We start from the raw sequence: 21273 nt of genomic DNA, 5'->3' as shown, positions 1-21273 counted from the left end.
CTTTGAATATTTTCTATTTGCACAGTAATTTTATCTCTAGGGAACACAACAGTCCTTTCAATTCTGTTTCCACAGTTAGTTTCTAGTAGAAAGTGGCTGATACTCTTGTTCTGAGGAATTCATTCCCTTATTTTTTTCAGGCATTTTACTAGTCTGGTGCAGAGTTGTTAGTTTTGCAGTTCCAGCCTACTGAACCAAACAACTGCTTCACTGAGCATTGCAGTGCACCTTTAGAAAGTCAATTACCATCAAGATAACCTTCTGCTTTTCAAAGGGGAGAAAAGAACCATTAACCTATAACTCTCATCAGGACAAGATATTCTGATTATACCCTATATATGACAATGCCATTTTATATAATATGAAAGTGAAATGAAAAGTAAAGTATGCAAAGATCATGATAATAAGTGCTGTACCCTTATACTGTCACGTATTTAACATGTGACTCACATTGTATTAGTATCAATGTTTTAAGACTGTCAGTAGAATTGCCATGAATTTTAAATGCACAATATGGATATTTTTTTTATTTGATGTAATATTTCATTAGCCTGCCAAAGGAACCAAACAAAATTACCAGCAGAGGAAACATATTTAAATATCAATCTACAGTTAAAGTCACTGGCCGGAGGTTCTGGTTTAATTTCTCCAATGACTAAATTTTGAAATAATATTTTATGAAAGGAATTAACATAAATTCTGAATTTTATTATGGCCGTCACCAGCACAGCCCCCTGTTTTATGAGCTGGTGACTTAGAAAGCTACTTGATTTGTAGGCAACACATTTTTGGCAAGAGAATGCTTTTTCTTCTGCAGAAATATTGTAGTTTCAAGCAGACCAGTCAAGTCCTTGTTTTGTAATTTTTACATCACCTGAATTTACATTATTTTAAAGTTTCACAGGAGGAGCATCTTTATATTCAGAGGTTATTTATTCACTACTTTGTATATTTTTTGTTTTAGGTATAGAATCTATTTGTTGTATTAAAAAAAGATATTCAGAGACCTTATTATTTTATTCTGAGCTATACTGCCAAGTCAGAGCTGAATAATTTCAAGTGCATGATTTTCACAGGTAATACATGAAACTATCAATTTTCTAGAGAAGAATACTATTAGCTTTATGTTCTGTAAAGTTCTTTCACTGTGCATGCACAGAATTATTCAGAGTATACTAATGACCAAACAATTGATGCCATCAAGACAGGAACTTCACAGGTAGACCCAGGTTGCTTGTTCCTAGATTTGCTCAGCTGAGCATTCAATACAGAAGTGTTCGAACAATCAAGGAAAATAGAATACAGTAACTACTGGGAAATACAGCTAGGGAGAACACATTAATTCTCTTCTGCTAAATTCATGTCTTTTGCTTTTTCTGTTACATAAATCAATGATCTTACATGAAGGTGAAGATCTTTGTGCACAGGGCCAGAGGGAGCTGAAATTGTTTAGAAGAAAATACAAGAAAGACTTCAGAGATGTGAATTTCTACAAAAACAACATTGTTAAATTACACATTATTTGTAACCCTTGTATCCTGTGATGCAACACTAAGCTCTTGTTCTAAAGGGCAGATGATTAAGAATCTTAGCTTTCTCTACTGAACTTTTAAATGGACAGAGAAACAAGTGAAATTTGAGTTCCTACAGCTTTGTTCTTAAAATCATCTTTCATGTCCAAAAAGGTACAAGGTCCTCTGAGATCTTTCTCATAGTTATGTCATCTATATCATTTCAGCCTTCCCTTATTTTAAAATACTTAGTCATTCACCTGCCCACCTTGTAATGTGAAACCTCGAGGAGTTTAATGACTCTAACCCTCTCAGGTTGACATCTCAGCCAGTGATTAGGTAAGGGAAATCTCAACAACTGTCATTCTTATTACAATCTCCTTTAAGAAACAGTTTATATACATAAGAATAAATTTCCATTTTTCTATTACAGATAATTATAGGCAATATGTGAAAAATGTGAACTGTAATGGTTCACAAACAAGCAAACAGAAACCTTAAATTCACTGTTTTTAAAAAATGGTCTGTTTTTTAAATTAATACTACATTTTTTACTTTGCTGATTCTTAAATGATGAATGTTGGTATTACTACTTAACAAGAGAAAACAGTATCATGAAAGCACAGCTCCAACAGGCTAAAAAGCATTTTTATGTCTTCTGCTGCCCCTGAAACATTTCAAGAATCTTATAAAGAGCATTTGATTGATACAGGCCACTAGAATAATGTGTTTAGGAAATTAAGTGTTTCCCCATGCAATCTTCCATTTCTGCCTAAACTAACTGTCTTTCTTCTACAAAAATGACAATTACAGTTTCAAACATAATTGTATGCAGAACTGCTGAATGCATCAGCTGGTTTTAATCACATGGTAGTGACTGGGTTGTTACTGTTATATGGAGTACTCTCAGAAACAGTTGAAAATCAGAAATTGTCTGGCCCCTGTGTGACATACATATTTGAAATATTTAATAGATTCATACTTAATACAGTCATATGTCTTTATAAAGTGATAATTTATGAAGTTTACAAAACAAAGGTAAATTTAATCCCTTTGCATAATTTATTCAGCATATTCTATGCATATTCTTAAATGATAGCCACCCACAATACTCAAGACATATCTATACTGTCTGTGCATAGATAATATATGGAGGTCACTCTTTTAGCTCTTAAATATTTAAAATTAAAAGTATTAAAGGATTCTTAGTGTTTCTGAGGATTTTACCAGTAAGGTAATAAACTCCCCACCTTTAAAATATTGTTAAGGACTAGGTGCTACGTCACCAAAATTAGAGTTTCAGGCTTCTGCATCTCTGGTTTTACAATTATGTGCTAATTACAATTTACTTGTACCTCCCATCTATTTAGGTAATTTGTTTTATTTTCAACTGCATGTATCTAAAATCTAATCACACAGCTAGAGCAAGATGTAACCTCAGGCAAAGTGAGAGAACAAACAGTCTTGTTTAAGACACAAAAAAACATATACTAAATAAAAATAATATAATTTTGATTATTAAATCTTCTTGGTCTATGAGAAATATTCAGTCACAAACTCAGAGGGCCATTTCAATCACAAAGCATTTACACACAAGATCCATGGAAACCACAAAACCCCTTCTCTTGAATCTTTCCATCTACCAAGCTTTTCTCATTGACAAATCAAACCCACATTTTTAGAGAAAAGATTAAACAGTTTCCTGATATGAAAAGCATACAAGCAGATTTTTAATTCCTTTAAAGTCCATATTCAGTGCACAGTAAAGGAAGGGACTTTTAATGAACTCAGTGCTAGGTATGTTGACACCCTAAAATACACCCTGGATTATTATATTCTGTGTCAGGTATCTGCATAAGTCAAACACGGGACATATTTTTTTTTTTTAGTCCTACCTGTATATTGTCTTTGTTCACAGATACTTTCTCAAAAAAAAGAAAAATCTCAGTATTTATATGTCGCACCACCAGAACAAAATTAGCTTGCACTACACAAAGATGAGAGTTACAGAAAATTTATGCACAGGAATTTGAATTGCACAGCACAGGTAAAAACCTAATCTATCAAGATGAATAATTTCATGTTTTTTCCAAACAGAAATTCTTCTGAATATCTATTACCTGAACACTTCTAAATATTGACTTTAATTTCCTTTTCAGAATAAGAAGACATTTTAAAAATGTTAGGAACTCCCATGAATGATAATTTAGTTTTGCAGATAGCCACATTTGGAACATGTATATGCAGTATATACAACCACTACTTACACATCAATGGACTCAAACAAAGAAAACATCAGAAACCTATTAATTTGATCAATTGTGAATAACTACTCTTCTTGACTTGGTAATTAGATGGTATTTCAACATTTTTTAAAAACACATTTTAATACTTAATGTCATTTTTCAGTTAGGAATCCTTAGTAGTGACAGCTTCTTTTCCTGTATTTCAACTCTGCAGAATATTCCTCACTTTTGCTATCTGACAGCAAGCTGCTTCATGGGTTAAATATTAGCTGGATCAATTAATCTTAAATGCATGCAATAATGATTAGTGTTTTTAGCTACTTTTCTAGAACAATAACAACAGACTTTGCATAACTGAATACATCACATTGTTGTTAGGGTACAGCCTGTGCTTTCTTAAATACTACACACAGCGACTGATTGCTGTACACAGACCACGGCGTGCTACTATTCCTAACAACATGCTCCAAGGAAAGAAACAATTTAAAGTTTACTTCAGTATTGTGACCTATTGCACCAAGTTCAACACTAGGTGATAGTGAGATAAAATCACCTGTGAATACTTAATAATAAAATGCCTGGACTCCCTTATGAAAAGGTGAAGAAAGATTCATTTTGCTTGAACTCAAGGCTTCAGGGTATTCAGTATTCTAGGATGAGCATAAATGGTGCTAATTTCTTTATGAGATATTTTCAATATGCACAGATGGGAAATCACAACAAAATACATCATAACTATTGTATTCTTATTTCTGCAGGTTTTTAGGAATTTGTTGAACATCTGGAAGGGCTGAAACAGTCAGTACTAGAGAATCAGAATCACAGCCCTCATGAACTCTGGCAGAAAGGTCACCACCACACCATGAGTTTCTTTTGCTATCCCTTGTGTTCTCTCATCAATAGTTTAGATATACTATGTGCAATTTGATTATACTTACTTGTGTTTATTAATATTATATTTATATATTTTACACCATGTAGCTATGAATTTTAAGTTTATACTATATATCTATGATTTTAGACCATGTTCTGTCAAACTCATGCATTTGGCTTTGGGGTTTTTTTCATGTTTATAGGACTGATTTTTTTTGTGCTTTATTTCAGACTAGGTTACAGCCCTTATGTTTCATGTTATTGGTCCAGCCAAGATGAAAGCAGGAAGAAACAGAACTAGTATGGAAGGGAGTAATAAGGTCCTTGGAGATTTTCAAAACTTGACTGGGCAAGGTCCTGACCTAACTTTTAAACAGTATCTGCTTTGAGTAGAGTTAAACTAGATGACTTACAGATGTTTCTTTCAAACTTATTATTTGTATGATTCTAGGATTAACTTATTATTCGTTGTTATCTTTTCAGTCTTAAGGGGATCCATCCAGACCAACCGTCAATGCTAAGAGAAGGGCTCTTTTAGACCTGCTGCTTCCCCAGCTTGCATCACTCTGTAAATCAAAACATATGCACTGCCCAGAGTAGACTGATTCACAGGTGAGTCAGCATACACTGAAAGTTCTGTAATTAGAAGGCTTTGTGCCTACAGCCAGAGTTCTTCAGAAGAGTACAGGGCATTATTAAAATGTAACTATGATAGGACAGAATGTCTGTCTGAGAAAAAGACCCCACTACACATCCCACGAACAATGCCCACAGCTGTGACTGCAGCCAAGAATATTTGCAATAAAAATCTGTTTTGTATGAAACTACTATTGTGTCAGAAAGTTGTGCATCCATTACTTATATGTGTTCCCACTGACTTTGGTCAAGTTCCATATTAGGAAGATGTAGATTTGCATGATTTTGTTCTACAAAATTCTGCATTATTCTTTTGCAGAAACTAATCACCTTCTAAAGAGTCTTAGCAAAGTTTCATCATTAGTTTGCAAAAATGAAAAAGTTCACTTTTCCACATTTTTTTCACGGAGAAAAATCTATCCATTTCTACAGTTTCCAATTTATTATCTTGACAGATATCCAAGTCACCAAGAACTTAAAATCTTACCAAGTAGGGGTTATTAAATGTAACAAGCAGCAGTGAAACATTAAAGCATTATGGAGATAACTTTGCCACATGATTCTAGACTTTTGACTTCTCTCTGGAATACTTTCCCCTTCATAATTCACAGGATATTATTCAATTTGCTAATCTAGAGGTAGCAAAGAAATATTCCTTTTTAATTCCTTTTATTCATATTAAAATAATGATCATGGATTACCCTACAAATCATAAGACAAATAGTAGTCAATTAATGACTTGACTCCACACACCCATGGAAATTTAGATTTATTGGTAAAAGTTCAGGCTGACATTTTATCCTGAATTCACACTATTGAAAAGTAAGAAACAAAGGCACAATTGCAGCATTTCTTGACAGTCAACCCCAATTCTTAGCTTTTATGTTGAGGGCTTTTGCTGTTGTCAGTTTTACTAAGTAGAGCTATGGGAAATATATATGTGAAGATGGCATGAACATTTGCTTTTTCCTGTTGTTTAAAAACTGACATACACAGAAGTCTATTTTTGGTGATCCCTATCCCAGCTTTTAACCAGAAGCAAAAACAAAGCTTTTCCATCATATATAAAAAGGTCAAAGGGTAAGTTTCTGAAAAATCACAGGATTTCTTGGAGCACTCAGCCAGAAATGGTCATGAAACTTTGAAAGAAAAGGGCAAGCAGAGAAAGGGGAGAGTTAACGTTTATAAATAAGTAACAGTAGAGAAATACTTATTGAAAGCTAAAAAAGTAATTTATAGAATGCTTACAGAATGTGTTTATAAATAAGTAACAGTAGAGAAATACTTATTGAAAGCTAAAAAAGTAATTTATAGAATGCTTACAGAATGTGTTAGTAATGTGAAAAAATGAGATCTGAAAAATCAGAAATTCCAAAGTGGCATGATAAGTATTTCTTGGAAATGAACTCTGCCTGCATAGGTTTCTTTCTGGAGATGTCTGTAGATTCATCTAATAAGAAGGAGCAGAAAGACTCCATTACTCATGACTCATAATTAGTAAATACCACAAATTCCTAATCAAATTATAAAACAAATTATTGCAAAAATGATAGCTTGGGAGATAAAACGATAATAACATCTGAAGAAAGGAATAATTATATCTAAAGAAATTGTTTTCTGCTCAGAGATTTATAGGTATACCTTTTTTTATATTCGTGATGACTTATGCACAGATGTGACTATTAATAAGCATAGCAACAAGTCAAGGCATGTTGGAACAGCAAACTACTTCTTACATTTCATATATTTTCCATAAAATAATATAAAACATTTCAATGTGAACCTGAAAAATCTTCAATTTCATGGCATTGCTGAAAACCACTGAGAAGCAAACACATTATCTTCAATAATCATAGTTCTCCGACCTCCTAATCAATAGACAAAAACAATAACCAAGTATCTGTCATAATCAGTAGATAAATAATCATGTATCTTTTGGTCTCAGACTTTCATTCACAGAAAACTTAAGACAATGTTAAGATAAAATGTTAAAATATTGAATGATTCCCTGAGTACCAAGTGTAATCCAATGATAATGGCATCACTCCTTTCTCAAACGATAAAGGCAGAAAGTTTATCCTGGACGTTTATTATCCTAAAGTACATTAAATATTGTACATTTAACTTCTTTTAATCTGTGTAATAAAATTCCAGGGATTGTATTTAATTTTATTTCTAATAGTAATAAGCAATAATTTCCATCTATGAACCAAAATCTCTCTGTCATTATATATGTGTAACTCCCAGTGAAAAACCATTATGAATGTGGACATTTCTGAGCAGAAGATGGACTAATTTTTTATGTTTAATATAGTAACCTGGTACCTGAGTAAGAATAACTGGAGGATCAGCAGCCAGTTTCTACAAGACATAACATTTGCAAACATGAAGGTATATTTGGAATATTTGGCATATTAGTTTCAAAGTCTAGTCTGTCGGAATTTGCTTGCAAAATAAAACACAAGAGTTCTTTACAAGATGAAAAAGGCTGTAGAAATTCAGCAGTAAATAAAGGTTTGAAAAATTAGAATATTGTTAGGAAAAATGCTTATTTTAAATGTAACAGAATTTTAGGGCAGGAATGAATGTCAAGAAGTCATCCAGTCCACTCAAGGGCTCTGAGGCAAGGTCACATGAAAGATCTATCATGACTGTCTTAGGTTTAACTAATCTATGCTAAAAAGCTTCTTATGACAGAGTTTCCACAGCCTCCTAGGCAATTTGTAGTTTGTAATTTGTAAAAAAATCCTCTTTAACTGGCAACTATTCTCATAATTTAAAATCTTTTTGTAATACCAAACTGTTTACTCCGTATTGTAACTTAAGCTTATTTATTGTCAGGTCTTAAATAATTTCAGGGAATTTTATTAATACATTTTAAGCCTCTTATCAATGTTGTTATTAACACTCATGACTAGCAGTGAGAGTGGACAGCTTTCGAGTGACTTGAGTTCATGTATTCCTTCTTTATTCATGTTTATAACTGTCATTGAAAACACGGAGTTAGAAGCTTGCTTTTTTAAAGTTTGGGATAAGGGTTTCAAACAAAATCACACAACTGCACAAACTCATTCTCTAAACAGAATATGAAGTATTATGATTTTTCTGATGGTACTGCACAAACATTATCTTTTCCTTTCCTGCCTTTCAACTGTGGAACCTCTCAAGACATATGTCTCGCCAACAAGGGGTTGATTTACTATCCTGTTCAGAAAGATTAAGAATAGAATTTGAACAGAAATTACAGAGTGTAGATAAGAATAGATATGAACTTTTAAAATATTTAATTTTTTTTACTTAACTTGACTTCACAGCATTTTTCCATTTTCATTTCCTTTACCAATATTATCACCATCTCAGATGTCCTCGTGACTTCTCCTTTCCTGTGTTAGTTTCACTGATCTCTTTGAGACTTTCCATAGATCTGTATTTTGGCCTGTACTTTGTTCCAAGATTCATTATTTGCCTTTTTTTCACACTGATTACCTATTTTATACTGAGTAAACATTTCATCTCCTGATGCACCTCATGAGTTCCTGTACTCCCCAGTTTCTGTACTTCTAATCAGCATACTGAGTTTCTCTCACTTACAACGTGCATATTGCATAAGCAATAGTTCAACTGTCTCTGTAAAACACGCTATATTTTCATAGCACCTTATAAAAATGCAAGGCAAGCATTGAAAAATACAACCTGAAAAACAGTCAGGAAATTTAGAATGCCAATTCTGAATTCCTTGACAGTGATTTTTGCACAGAAAACTATCAAGTTCAAGGTGTTCAGCAGAAACAGCAGAGAAAATTCTATCTATGTATGAAATCTGTTCTACAGATAAGACCTGCCTTCCCTCAGATGTCCTTTATGAGCCATTTTAAGGAACTCAGTAGGTTATTTTGAAGTAGTTGATCCAGAAAATGTTACTCTGTTACCCAACAAGTCAATGGCCAACTTCTAATCTAACATGTGAGGGTTCTATCTAGTCTGGAGGTGATTCTTAGTATGTTCCTTATTCTTTACTCAGAATAATAAAATTATAAAATTTAAATAGGAGAACTTTCATTTCTGTCTGCAGTAACTTAGCCACTGCAATCTACTTTTTCTGTTTATAGTAAAAGTGATGATAAAAGCAAAGGGCAAAACCCTGAGCAGGGTTTGAACACTGAGCTGTCTTTCAGTTACAAACATTGCCAAAAATCCAATTTAAAATACTCATAATCCATCAGGATGCCATTCCTCATTTGATTTAAACATTTAAGCATTCCTACTTTAAAATTTTAAGTGTGATTTTCTCTTTAATTTCTTCTCATTAGGAGTCTTTAAGGAAGACTAAGTTGAAAAGACAATCACCATCTGCATTTCCAGTAATGATCTTCAGCTGTTTAGGAGTTACAAAGTTAAGGAGATCAGCAGAGGAATAAGTGTATTTTTCTATTGTCTCCCATCTCAGAACCAGGATAATTAACGCAATGTAAAAATTCCTTCCAGGAATTTTAAGCATGCCTTCCAAATGGGCATAAATCAGAGATTATTATATATGTTTGGAAGGACATATGCATGGAATGAATCAGGTCTGAAGCTGACTTTACATTAGTTACAATTAAATATACTGCCGCATTTTAAATTTAATATGTGCGTCTATAGATTTCACCACTTGTTTGTCCAAGGAATATATTGTAGTTTCCTTGAACTTTTTCATTAAGAAATGTATTCTGAAATGTAAGAAACATGCATTTAAAACTATCATTGCTAAAAACATTTATATATGTATCTAAGGGGTATCTTTGGGATTTATTGCTATCTTATTTTAAGATAACCCACATGCTTTTTATAGTTATGATCTGCTCTTCAAATCTAATAATACCTTTAAGTGAAAATTACTTCATGGAATAGTAGCAATGTACTGGTAAATGGAATAACTTAATAAGAACTTATTCCATGCTATAATTTATATGCATCATGGTTGTACTATGCTGCAGTTATAGACTATTGAATTATTCTATATTAGTTGGTTGCCTGAAGTGTTCTAGTTTCTGTGATACAGCAGTTCATGATCACAAGGTACTTCACAATTCCTCGTCTTGATTTCCTGCAGCATTGCTGTTTTAATTACAGTTAAGCTGGATGCATACAGACACACACTTAAAAGAGAGGCGTGCCTTAACAAGCTCGAAGGTCCATCTTTCTCACATAATAATCTTCATAAGAAAGAATTTGTATGTAATGGGAGTCTGGCTTTGTTTAAATAAAAAATTATTTTATTTTTTTTAAATAATAAATAAGTACAATCATCCACACTTACAAGTCAGATAGTGTTCTCTGTGGTGAATATTATTACCTGAGATGAGGATGTTTAGTTTTTGTCCATACTATGACAATACACATTTGAAATTATCTTACTCATTTCTCTTCACAGCATTTTGCATAATCAAGTTTAATCTATATGACACCAGAGAATCATCTGAGAAAATATTTAGCTCTTTCAAATCTGATAAGGTTACATACAAAGTCCCCATTGGAGTTTGAATATTTTATCTTCAAGGATTTTTAGAACTTGCAACATTTCCAATCAGCGTTTTACATTTTGCCTGGAGCAGCATATCAAAGCATGGAGCATTTTATCAGGCTTACCCTACCTTCTAGCTTATCCTCTACAATTATGTATATGACTAGCTCAAGTTCTAGAAAGTGTTAAGGCAAGGAATAGTGTGCCTAGAATTCTGATTTTCCAGGAAACACGTAGATGCGAATTAATGATAAAAACAGATAAAAATTCAATCTAATACAGTTCTGCAGATAAGTTATAAATAGCTTTTCAAATCCAAAAAAATCATAGGAATCATTTTAAGTCTTCCTGAAGCTCACAACTTTGCAAGTTGGCAAATGCCAGAAAAAAAAAAATAAAATTAAAAAATAGTATTTCAGCAATATGGTCTTTCTCCTTCCTGACAAATATGATACATATTGAAACAAGAAAGTTGAGAATAGTGATTTGCAGACAATATGCATGAAGGCAGATAGTACACACATGTTCTTTTTAGGAGCTTACGGTATTGAGGCCATACACAGGCTTGTGAAAACATTTAAAAAATGTCAGTTTTTCAATAATGAATCAAACTAATTACAGCCCAATTTGAAAATGATCTAAAAATATACACTGGAAGAAACAAACTTCTAGTTAAAACTAGTTTTAACTTCCATTAACTAAAATAAGGAGTTTTGATGATAATATCAGAGACATTAGTTAAACTTCCTGATAACTGACTTTGCCCACATCAAAATATTCTCTCCTCTAAGCAAAGGTTGCAATCAAGTATTGAAATTACAGCCAACTCCCTTGAGCATAGTATAACAGTTTTGCAGTGAGACTGTTGGTGTATTGTTCTTCCAACTGGTAAAATCCTTACTAGCAGGGAGATATACCTTTTACTCACTTTCCGACGATAGAATGGTGTCTATACTAACAGTAAAGACTGAACCACTGACATCTCAGGGCTTCTGAGAATTCTGCCCTGTGGTAGAATTTCCCATTTCTTTCAACACACACAAACTACAGAGAATTGCTAAGGAAAAGGCAAATAATCACTTTGAATAATCAGGCCCAACTTTAAACCTTACAGAGGAGATATAGTATGTTCACTGTGGGAAGGAAAAATAGATGAAGATTAGAGAAAATAACACTTAAGGGTGTCCCAAAAAGAAGAAAATAATGGACCATTATTGATGCTTTTCATGTGACCTCCTTCTCTCTCCCTCTTTCTCAATCATTATTTGAGATACTAATTCATGACAGTCAGTGCTAATGAAAAATGCACTAGAACTTAACTGCATTTCAGAGCTGCTGCTGTCAAGGGTAGAAGTTATGTCTGTCAGCATATAAACTAAGTTGCTTCATGGGATTCACACTCAAGACACTGAAAAGAACACAGCCAAGAAAACGACATGATAAATTTGGCAAACTTGATGTTTAATACAGACTTTGATATCTTAGTCAAGCCATGTTATCCCATGGCACGGAGGTTGGAGTAGACAATCCCTAAGGTCCTTTCCAACCTAAGACATTCTATGATTACACTGCTGAAATAAATGCTGAAATAAATTATAGGCAACTTGTTGTAACTGATAAGGGAATTTTTCTAGATCCTGAGGTAACAAAGATAATTTTCTGAAGACCCTTTCAACATCAGGAATATTATAAAACATTACTTCCTTTTAGTTTAGTGTTTTTCTCTGGTATAGAACATAATAATTGTTTAAAAACTAAATGTAAGAAGTCTTCAGTCTCTATTACTGGGGCATTTTAGTACTTGCATTATGGTGCAAAAATATGTGCGAATTGCCAATGACACTTTGAATATTGTGTGCAACTCTGATTAAGGAAATAGACTGCTTTATTGGTAACTTATTCAGCAATAATTGCGACATCGTTAGTTCTTGATGGAAGTCACAACACTTCCAGCCAGCCTCTCCTGGCACCTGCAGTTGGGCAACTGCAGCACTACATAGCAGTAGATCCATTTGTGCCCATGAGCTGTTTTCCAGCCTGTAAGAATTCAAACCAAGTATCTAAATTTTCATTCTGAAACAAGCAAGGTTAACACTATGAGCAAAGCACTAAGCAGTTGAAATGACCTCTGTGGTATTATGCAAGTCTGTAAAACCTCAGAGGCAAGAGGGTCATTGCAGGATTTGTCTACATGAGCTGAAGGAGAAGGTTTTCCTGAATGTGGATGTTTCCCATGATTTCTTCTTTTTTTTTTTCAGAGGAAGAATTTAACCTAATTCATTCAGTATCACTGAGATATTTAGCTATTGTTCAGCTGGATACTACTGATTAATTTTTGAGTAGCTGAGAGAAATAATGAACCATGAGACTGTGAAGAGCTGCTGCCACATTCACAGGAGAGGGGGAGGATGAAAGTGGAACACTATGGCATCCTGTACATGCATGTGATCAAGGTGTAGGTTGTCACTGCTGCACCATACACATAGCCCACAAGGAAGATCCCTGTTGCTGATATTTCCAGGGACATCATCAGTCAGTACTCTGTATAGATGGTGTACACGTGTGCACATTAAAGAACAGTTTCTAAAAAAACATTTAAGACATTTCAAAACACATGAGATATGCAAACAGCTTTTTCATTCATATTGACTGTAGGTGCTCCGAGTGTACTGATGAAAACTGATTTAATCTGCCTAAATTATGATCTTCCAAAATTCTCTATGTTAATAGAGAATAGTACTAAGCCTAGTACTTTGTATAGAAAGGGAAGGACACACAATCCATTCCTGAACTGCTACATGTAGAAACAATATTGTCCTAAGGCACTGCACGAGGTACTTTACCTAGAAGCCCCACGACATGAGCAAGAACCTTTTAAATGTAAGTTACTTAAACATAATAAATGAGACGAAGTTCAGAAGAGACAGTGACATCAGCTGTTACCATTCTGCAGTTGATTCTGCAACCTTCTTTATGTATGCACATTAAATGTTTTTTCATGACAGATATGGTAGTGGACACTGCAAAGTGAGGTTTGCCATATTAGTTACCTTGCAAGATGCTCATTGAACAGAAGAAAACAGAGGAAATTAGGAAACATATCTGTACCTAACCCTGAGATAAAAGATAATTTAATTATCTGTCACCTTAATACCAATCTGGCTCAGATGGCAGCTTATTTATTTTTTGTTTTAAAAGTTAATAGTGCAATTGTGGTCAGTATTTAATTTATCATATTAAAAATGACAGCAGCTATCTCTTTTCTGAGGTGAGAAAAAGAATTTTTCTCTCTCTTAGGAAAGAAATAATTTTAATAGAACACATTTCAGAAGTATTTTCTGCTTGGTCCATACTCCTGTACGCTGTATGTACACAGAGCATCATATGAAAAATTCATGCACATATCAGGTATAAAAACTAGCATTAACTGTGCCTCTGTTTGGGCTGATGAGAAGTTTTAAAAATTTCAAGTAATAGCTGAATCTTGCCTGCCCCTTTATCTTTGCTGGCAAAACCTGACTTCAGATGAGTCAGAAGCCAAAACTCTGCCAGGTTCAACAAATGTTCACAGAGAATGAACAGATAGAATTATTTATTTCTATTAAGAATATCAGAGAGTGTATTTCACAGGAAGTAATTTCATTATCTGTTGAAGTGCTAGGTTCCAGCATTTCAATACACAAAATTCAATGGTGCATTAATTTGATCCACCTCATTAGCATCTAGGCACATTCAGTGAAAAATACCAGAACTGTTACAGTTGGTTTCAGTCATCAAAGTGATAGGCCCCAAGAGCTTTAACTCTATGATGAACAGATAATATATCTAATGCATAATATATAATAACATATATACTGAGTATTATATATAACATCTATTGTGTAATATATGATCAATGTATAAAAAGATGCAACAATCAAAATCACTTTGCCATGAAGAACAAATTTCAATAAAATTACACTGCAGAAAGACTTCGTGTTTGATCACTTTGTCAAGAAACAGAGAAAACTAGTAGAGAACCACAGCTCAAGGAAATTTAGGAGGAAAAGATCAAGTGCACCTCATTTTTGTTACTTCTGCCAATGGAAATGCAAATAGCATGCAGAGAAATGAGCAACTGTTACAAGCCTTTTTCTATTAACAGTTTGGGTCTCCTTTTAGTTATTTTGGTATTTTCACTATTTCAGCTAGCTTTTAGAATGGATCAAGTTCCCTGAAAAAGTGTGGTGATAGAATTTTTATCATTTCTTGGTAACTTTCTTGTCAGAGATTTATGTATTGATTTTTGGCAGTCATCCCCACTTACTGACTCATAAAAGATATCCTTATGTCTCATATAGCAAGTGCAAACACAAGGAATACAAAACCACTTATAAGTGAACTGGTAACCCAGCCTATCATATACACCAATTATCAGAAAAGATGGTAGAAGAATAGCAAAGTGTACAATTCTTGCCAAATGCATTCATATATTCAACAGAACCTGAACACAAGTCAAAGCAGATCTAGCAGGGATGACTGATAAACTACCTCTTCTTTGAGCGTGTCTTTAAGTCTGTATTCCATGCTTGCTAGCACTGATAGTACTGGCACATAAAAAGGCTTACTTCAATCTCCACATGAACAAACCAGATATCTACTAGTGTTGAATGGAGATAAAAATTAACACGCCTTCACTTAAACCTAAACAGATTAAGATGTTCTCTCTTATATACTTGAGGCACAATATGCATAAAGGCTGGCATAAGCTTATAGATAGAAGAACACTGTCTAGTTAAAAGATTTCTTACAGATGACCACACTGAAATATAAGTATCTTGAAGAGACTTTGTGGAAATATTATTATACAGAATAATTCTGATTTTGATTTTATTAAAACCAGGAAAGTTAAAATGCCCATAAAAACTATCATTATCGTTCTAAAAGAACAATTACCAAGCATATGTTTGGCATTTTTTTGCTTAAAGTCATTTTTATTTTTCCATATACTGTGCCCATTTTCTACATGAAATGAAATTGATACTTATTTGAATTTAGTACTAACCACTGTGAAATAATATTAGACATTTCAATGCCTGTATCTTTAGGACATAAAGCTCCCTCAGTGAGAAAAATAACAGAGTAATTTCACTTATCGAATAAGCAATTATACTCATGTTCAGTTACAGCTAAAAGGAGGTTTATAATTTCTATTACTAAACCTAAAATATCTGTTTATTTACATGGTCTGAGAATGTCAACATCCCTGGTACAACAGACTCTAATTAGAGTAATGTCTTCTGTAACCTGTCTATTGTCTTCCAACTCAAACAAGATTTAACTTTGAAGAAACTACACTATGTTGGATCTATGTAACCTGTACCGTACCAATTTTCTACTTTATTAGCCACACTGTAGCACCTTTAAAATTGGTAATTGCCCACTTGGCCATGAGCTACTAACTGAAAGAATGAAATTCTCATCTGTGAAAAATGGTATACTAAATAATGTATTAGCAAAGTCAGGCACACTCAGTGAATGTCGTCTTCTTTATAAAAAACAAAGCTAATGTTTAACATGGCTCTTATTTATACAAATTTTATTCAATCAATTTCATTTCTAGAAAGAAAATGTCTTAAAAAGAAAAAACTAATCATTTTAATAAAGATTTCACTCAGCAGAGCCAGAAAGTAAAACAAAATTCATTTTCACATAGACTTCTAAGAAGCTATGACAACCTCACACAGCTATCTATAAATGCTACTTAATTAACATTTCTTGTTCAAAATCGAGTAAGCTAAGTCTGTTTAAAAGAAAGTCTTTAGTCTAAACTGGACATTCTGGGTAAAGAGAAGCACTTCCATAGGACAATCCATCCTCCCTGACAAAAACATACAAGACAGATAATAACTGTTCTTTGAAGGTTTCTCTTTGTCTCAGTCTTCCTCCAAAATCTATACAGGGACACTAGATAACATCACCTAATACATAATTTATTTACAGTTAAAGAAAAAAAAATTAATCCATTCCATGACATTGGTCAGAAATCCCAGTTTGTTCACTACATTACACCTCCCATACTGTCAGAGACACTTCAGTTACTCTGCTCCCCCTAGCAAGCTGATAGAGAGTCTAGACTTTCAGTCGCTCCTGTAATACTATTAAATTTCTGATGTGTAATTAGGAAGGTTGCTATCAAGTTACTAGACAATCAATACAAACATGGTCAAGATTTACAGAAAGATAGATAAGGGTAGAGAGAGAGTCATTATAGCATAGCTTCTGGTGATTAAATAATGCATAAATCCATATGCAAGCCAGTTTTTTTTCCTCCATAAGAGATCAACAGAACACATGAGTTGTACTTGTTCAGATAAAGGTATCTGAACCTATCCTGCACCAGTTCTGTGTATTTTCTTTTCATTAATAGAGTTATCTATTAGCATATAATAAATATCCAAATTTTCATATAATTGAATCACTTATGTGTATATTTACATTCTGTAAAAAGTAGAGAACACAGAAATAACAGTGAGAGTTCATTTAAAATTTATGTTTTTGGAATACATACTAAAAATAATTAATACAGCTATAATTCTAATACAGTATAATTCTATACCTGAGTAGTGGTTGCTTTGGATAAGAAGGTTGGTCACTGTTTTGGCATGGCTGAGGTTTTTTTGTGACTTGCTTATAAATATTCCTTGCAGTTACTCCAATCCATAGCATGGTAGACAGTGTAGAATAATGTAGTACTATGCCAACCTAAAAAAAGAATAGACAGTTAAACAGGCCAGTACATGGATCAGTAAAAAAAGAGTTTTAGAAAAATCATACTGCGTAAGTACCCAAGCAAACAGATTTTTTAATATGAATTTCTACATGTATCAATTTTTTTTGCTTTGTTTTTCTCTCTGGCAGATGAAATTGGTTATTTTATCTACAATAGAAAATATCTATGATAATAGATTGTATATTATGAAGACAAGACTGAAAAGACATTTGTTTTCTAAGAACCTGATTGAGTACAACTTTTTACACCCAGATTCAAAGTGATGCAAAGCCTAGCTTGTGTTGCAAGCTTTGTTAGCTTATGATCACAATGTAGTTTAATGAGAGGTCAGCATTGTTGCTTGTTATTGTGTAACTATTTCCTATAATTTTTCAGGAATATCCTGCTGTTCCCTCTCAGCTGCATATAGCCAAGGCTGACATCTTGTAATGTGATCAGTGCTATTTCCCTGAAACAGATTATTTTCACACATATTTTAAGGAACTTATAAACTTGGCCATATAACTTATAAAATAAATGACAGATCTTGGCATTCTTCCTTAAGAAAGACAAATTCGAAAAATTTGTTAAATTTGTTATTAAAATATTGTCCCCCCCAAAATGGTGTGTTTATCATTTAAAGTGAAAAAAAGTACGAACACCTCTAAAATATTAACAGCTTTGTTATGCTAGTAATTGCCATTCATTACTGTGGAAAGGGTAATTAGAATTTTATCCAAACTCCAATGCTTTATTACATCAGCTAAGTCTCCATCTGATTATATCAAATGAGGTTACCTTTGAAGCAATAACCTGACATTTTGAAGTGACAAGTCAAATATTGCCATAATTGGAAAGCACATAAATGTTTAAGGAATACAATGAATTGATGATTAAAGCTAACACAAATCTATTATAATGATTTATTTGAGCCAGTGGTGATTTTTGCTCAACTTAAAACAAAATAATTAGTGGGTAAAAAAACCCCACTAATTTTGTTTACATTTAGTAATATAGCAAAAATCTTCAGGATAGCAGCAAATATCAACAGAAAAAAAAAACTTGTCATTTTCTCTGGGACTTGTCTGACACATTAGACAAGAGAGTGTGAAGCCTTTGTAGCTGTTGTCGCTTGAGGTAAAAGAAGCAGAAATAAGAGAATGAAATGATTTTGTAGCATCAACTGGCTGACATTGCCAGTTCAATGGCTGGTGTGGTTATGACTTAGTTCACATGCACCTTACAGCATTTCTGTATGGATGCAATGAATATTGGACTTGATCTCAGAGGTCCCTTCTTACCCAGCCGATTCTATGATTCTTTGATAATATGACTGTGAGTTGGAGAGTGGGGTGGAGGAGCAAGGCAGGACAGAAAAGAGGGAGAGGAGAAAGAGGAAGAGAAAGGAGGCAGGAATTACAGGGAAAAATTGAAAAAATTTTGAAAATTTTGTTCACAACCTTTCTCATTTAAGCACAGCACTGCTACTACATATTCTGTAATCATTCTACACAGCTATGTCAAGAATCCGTAAGAATATGATCAGCAGTTATAAATTCCTACATGTGAAAATTTGACAGCAATAGGGCCATATTTATAGAAACGATCAGCCACTTAAGGGTTATGAACCAAGGATTATGATTGGCTATATTAAAGTGAGGACCTTTATTTCTAAGGCTTTCCACTGAGAGGCCGAATGGAACCGAAAAAAATGTAAGGACATACGCATTGAAGACAGCATTGCACCTAAAGTTATTGGGCAACTGCAACTATATGATGAAAAATTTGTTTCCTTGGACTCAATTTTTCCATGTCCTGGGTTCTTAGAACTCCTATCTTTGGGAATAAGTACCAGCCTATTAAATAGAGGATTACGCTTTTCTACAGTAAAAAGATGTCTATATGGGCTCTTTCAATAAACTTCAGTATCATGGAGGTAACTTAAGTTCCACAACATGCAGCTAACCACATTTATGCAAAGCATTTTGGCACAAAAACCTCTCTTGATCAGCTTTAACTTGTACACAAATTTCTTTCCCCCTCGTTTTTAATTTCTGCTTTTTTTTCAATTGTAATAATTCAATTTAAACTATTAAACCTGCACTAAAAGTGCTGAAAGTGATGACTGAAAGTGATTCTTTTCAGTGGGATTCAGGAATTTCTCTGCAGTATATAACAGCAGTGGCTGTGAATATTTAATTAACTTAAAACATTTAGCTTTAGAACAAGTCAGTGCTCCTTTCACATGTAAAAAATCTAGAGCAAGAAGTTGAGACCCACAAATCAGGTACATGAGACCAGGAAGGACAACCATCAGCACAGCATCCATGTCTGACTCCATATCATGCAAGGTCTTAAGCTGTCGTAGGCTTAGCTGCCTTTAGCAATCGTAGCTGTTGTTCCAGTCCCTTAGAGATTCGCTTGTATGTCTGACTAGCTTTGTTCCTGTCTCAGCAAAGCTGAATAGTGAGGCACCTTTCTTACCAAAGACCACAAAGAGCTCTGAAACAGGATACTTCACTTGAGACACCCTATCTAGCAAACGTGATCACAGTACACTAATTTTATATGTATTCTTTCAAAAAAAACCCAAAACAAACCAACCTCCCCAAAAACAAACAAACAAACCCCCCCAAAATTCCGTTCCGTAACTAGATCAGAAAGAACTGCCTTTTTCCTCCTCTTATTTTTGTGTCTTGAGCTCCTACTCGAGATGTGGTGTCTAACCCTAAGACCTGCTTAGTAGAACAGGATTCTAATCCAAACTTCAAACTTCAAAGGGTAGTCCAGGCTACCGGCTAGTATGGAATGGTCTTCACCTTTCTTGCTGAAGTACTGCCCTACAGAAAGGAACTCTTAAGCAGTTTCACATGTGACACTAATCAAGTACAAGGAAGATCTGAGCATTGCTGAAGTTTACACTGAAGCTTTTCTCTGATAACCCATATAGGAGATGGACTGAAGCGATCATGAGATCAGTGACTGGCAGCTAGGATAAAAAAATTATTATTCTGTCCCACTCCCTAACTTCTCTATCTTCTGAATCTTATGCCCCTAAGCCTATTCTTCATGCTACAACAGGTTGTGCTGATGATTTCAACCCCTACCATGCATACCCTACCTCATGACTATCACGCTTTCCTGGAAACTAGAGGCCATGAGACTGAGAGTACAGACACAATGCCTCCCACACATGGGGAATGATCCAGCTATGGTTGTGTCTTCTGCCCCATTACTTACATGAAAAGAATAAGCATTCTTCTGCCCTTTAAAGCAAAGTCATCTAAGACCCTAGGTCTAGGAGATAGAAGGGGATGACTACATAATCCACTGGCTGGATCAAGCACCTTTCAGGCTAGTGTATTGGCTCTAATTAATTTATACCTCAACCTTTGCCTTGCATGAGAGATTTTGCCGTAAGTTCAACACTCTGGACTCTCCATCAACAGGCAGCATTCAGTGACATCCAGAATCAGATTTGTGGATAATCTAAACAGTCTGTAGATATAAGCTCATTCACACAGGAAATCTGAGAAGCACTTAACAAATTAACTCTTCCAGATCAGCTAACATCAGCTTTCTTTATAAATGATAAAAACTGCGTCTATATCCATCTATACAAAGTCCTCAAAACAATTTTTTTTTTTTTTTTTTTTTTTTTTTTTTTACATTACTACTTTGCCTTCAAGGGGATATGAAGGTTCTTACAGCTAAAAATGGGTCCATTTCCATAACATTAATTTCTGCTGCTCA

General features: G+C 34.0%; 1 protein-coding gene across 2 annotated transcripts in view; it reads right to left on the bottom strand.

The window, feature by feature from the left end:
- ADGRA1 (adhesion G protein-coupled receptor A1) overlaps positions 1 to 21273 on the bottom strand; it is a 241772-nt gene that overhangs the window by 12838 nt on the left and 207661 nt on the right. For both annotated transcript variants that reach the window (XM_071748609.1, XM_071748610.1), the window contains one exon: positions 17368 to 17513. In XM_071748609.1, coding sequence (XP_071604710.1) covers positions 17368 to 17513 — 146 coding nt within the window. The remainder of the gene's footprint in view (positions 1 to 17367; positions 17514 to 21273) is intronic.

Source organism: Heliangelus exortis, chromosome 7 (assembly GCF_036169615.1).
Source record: "Heliangelus exortis chromosome 7, bHelExo1.hap1, whole genome shotgun sequence".
NCBI classification, from domain to species: Eukaryota; Metazoa; Chordata; class Aves; order Apodiformes; family Trochilidae; genus Heliangelus; species Heliangelus exortis.
Note: the sequence above shows the minus strand (reverse complement) of the source record. Positions and strands in the feature narration are given on the sequence as shown.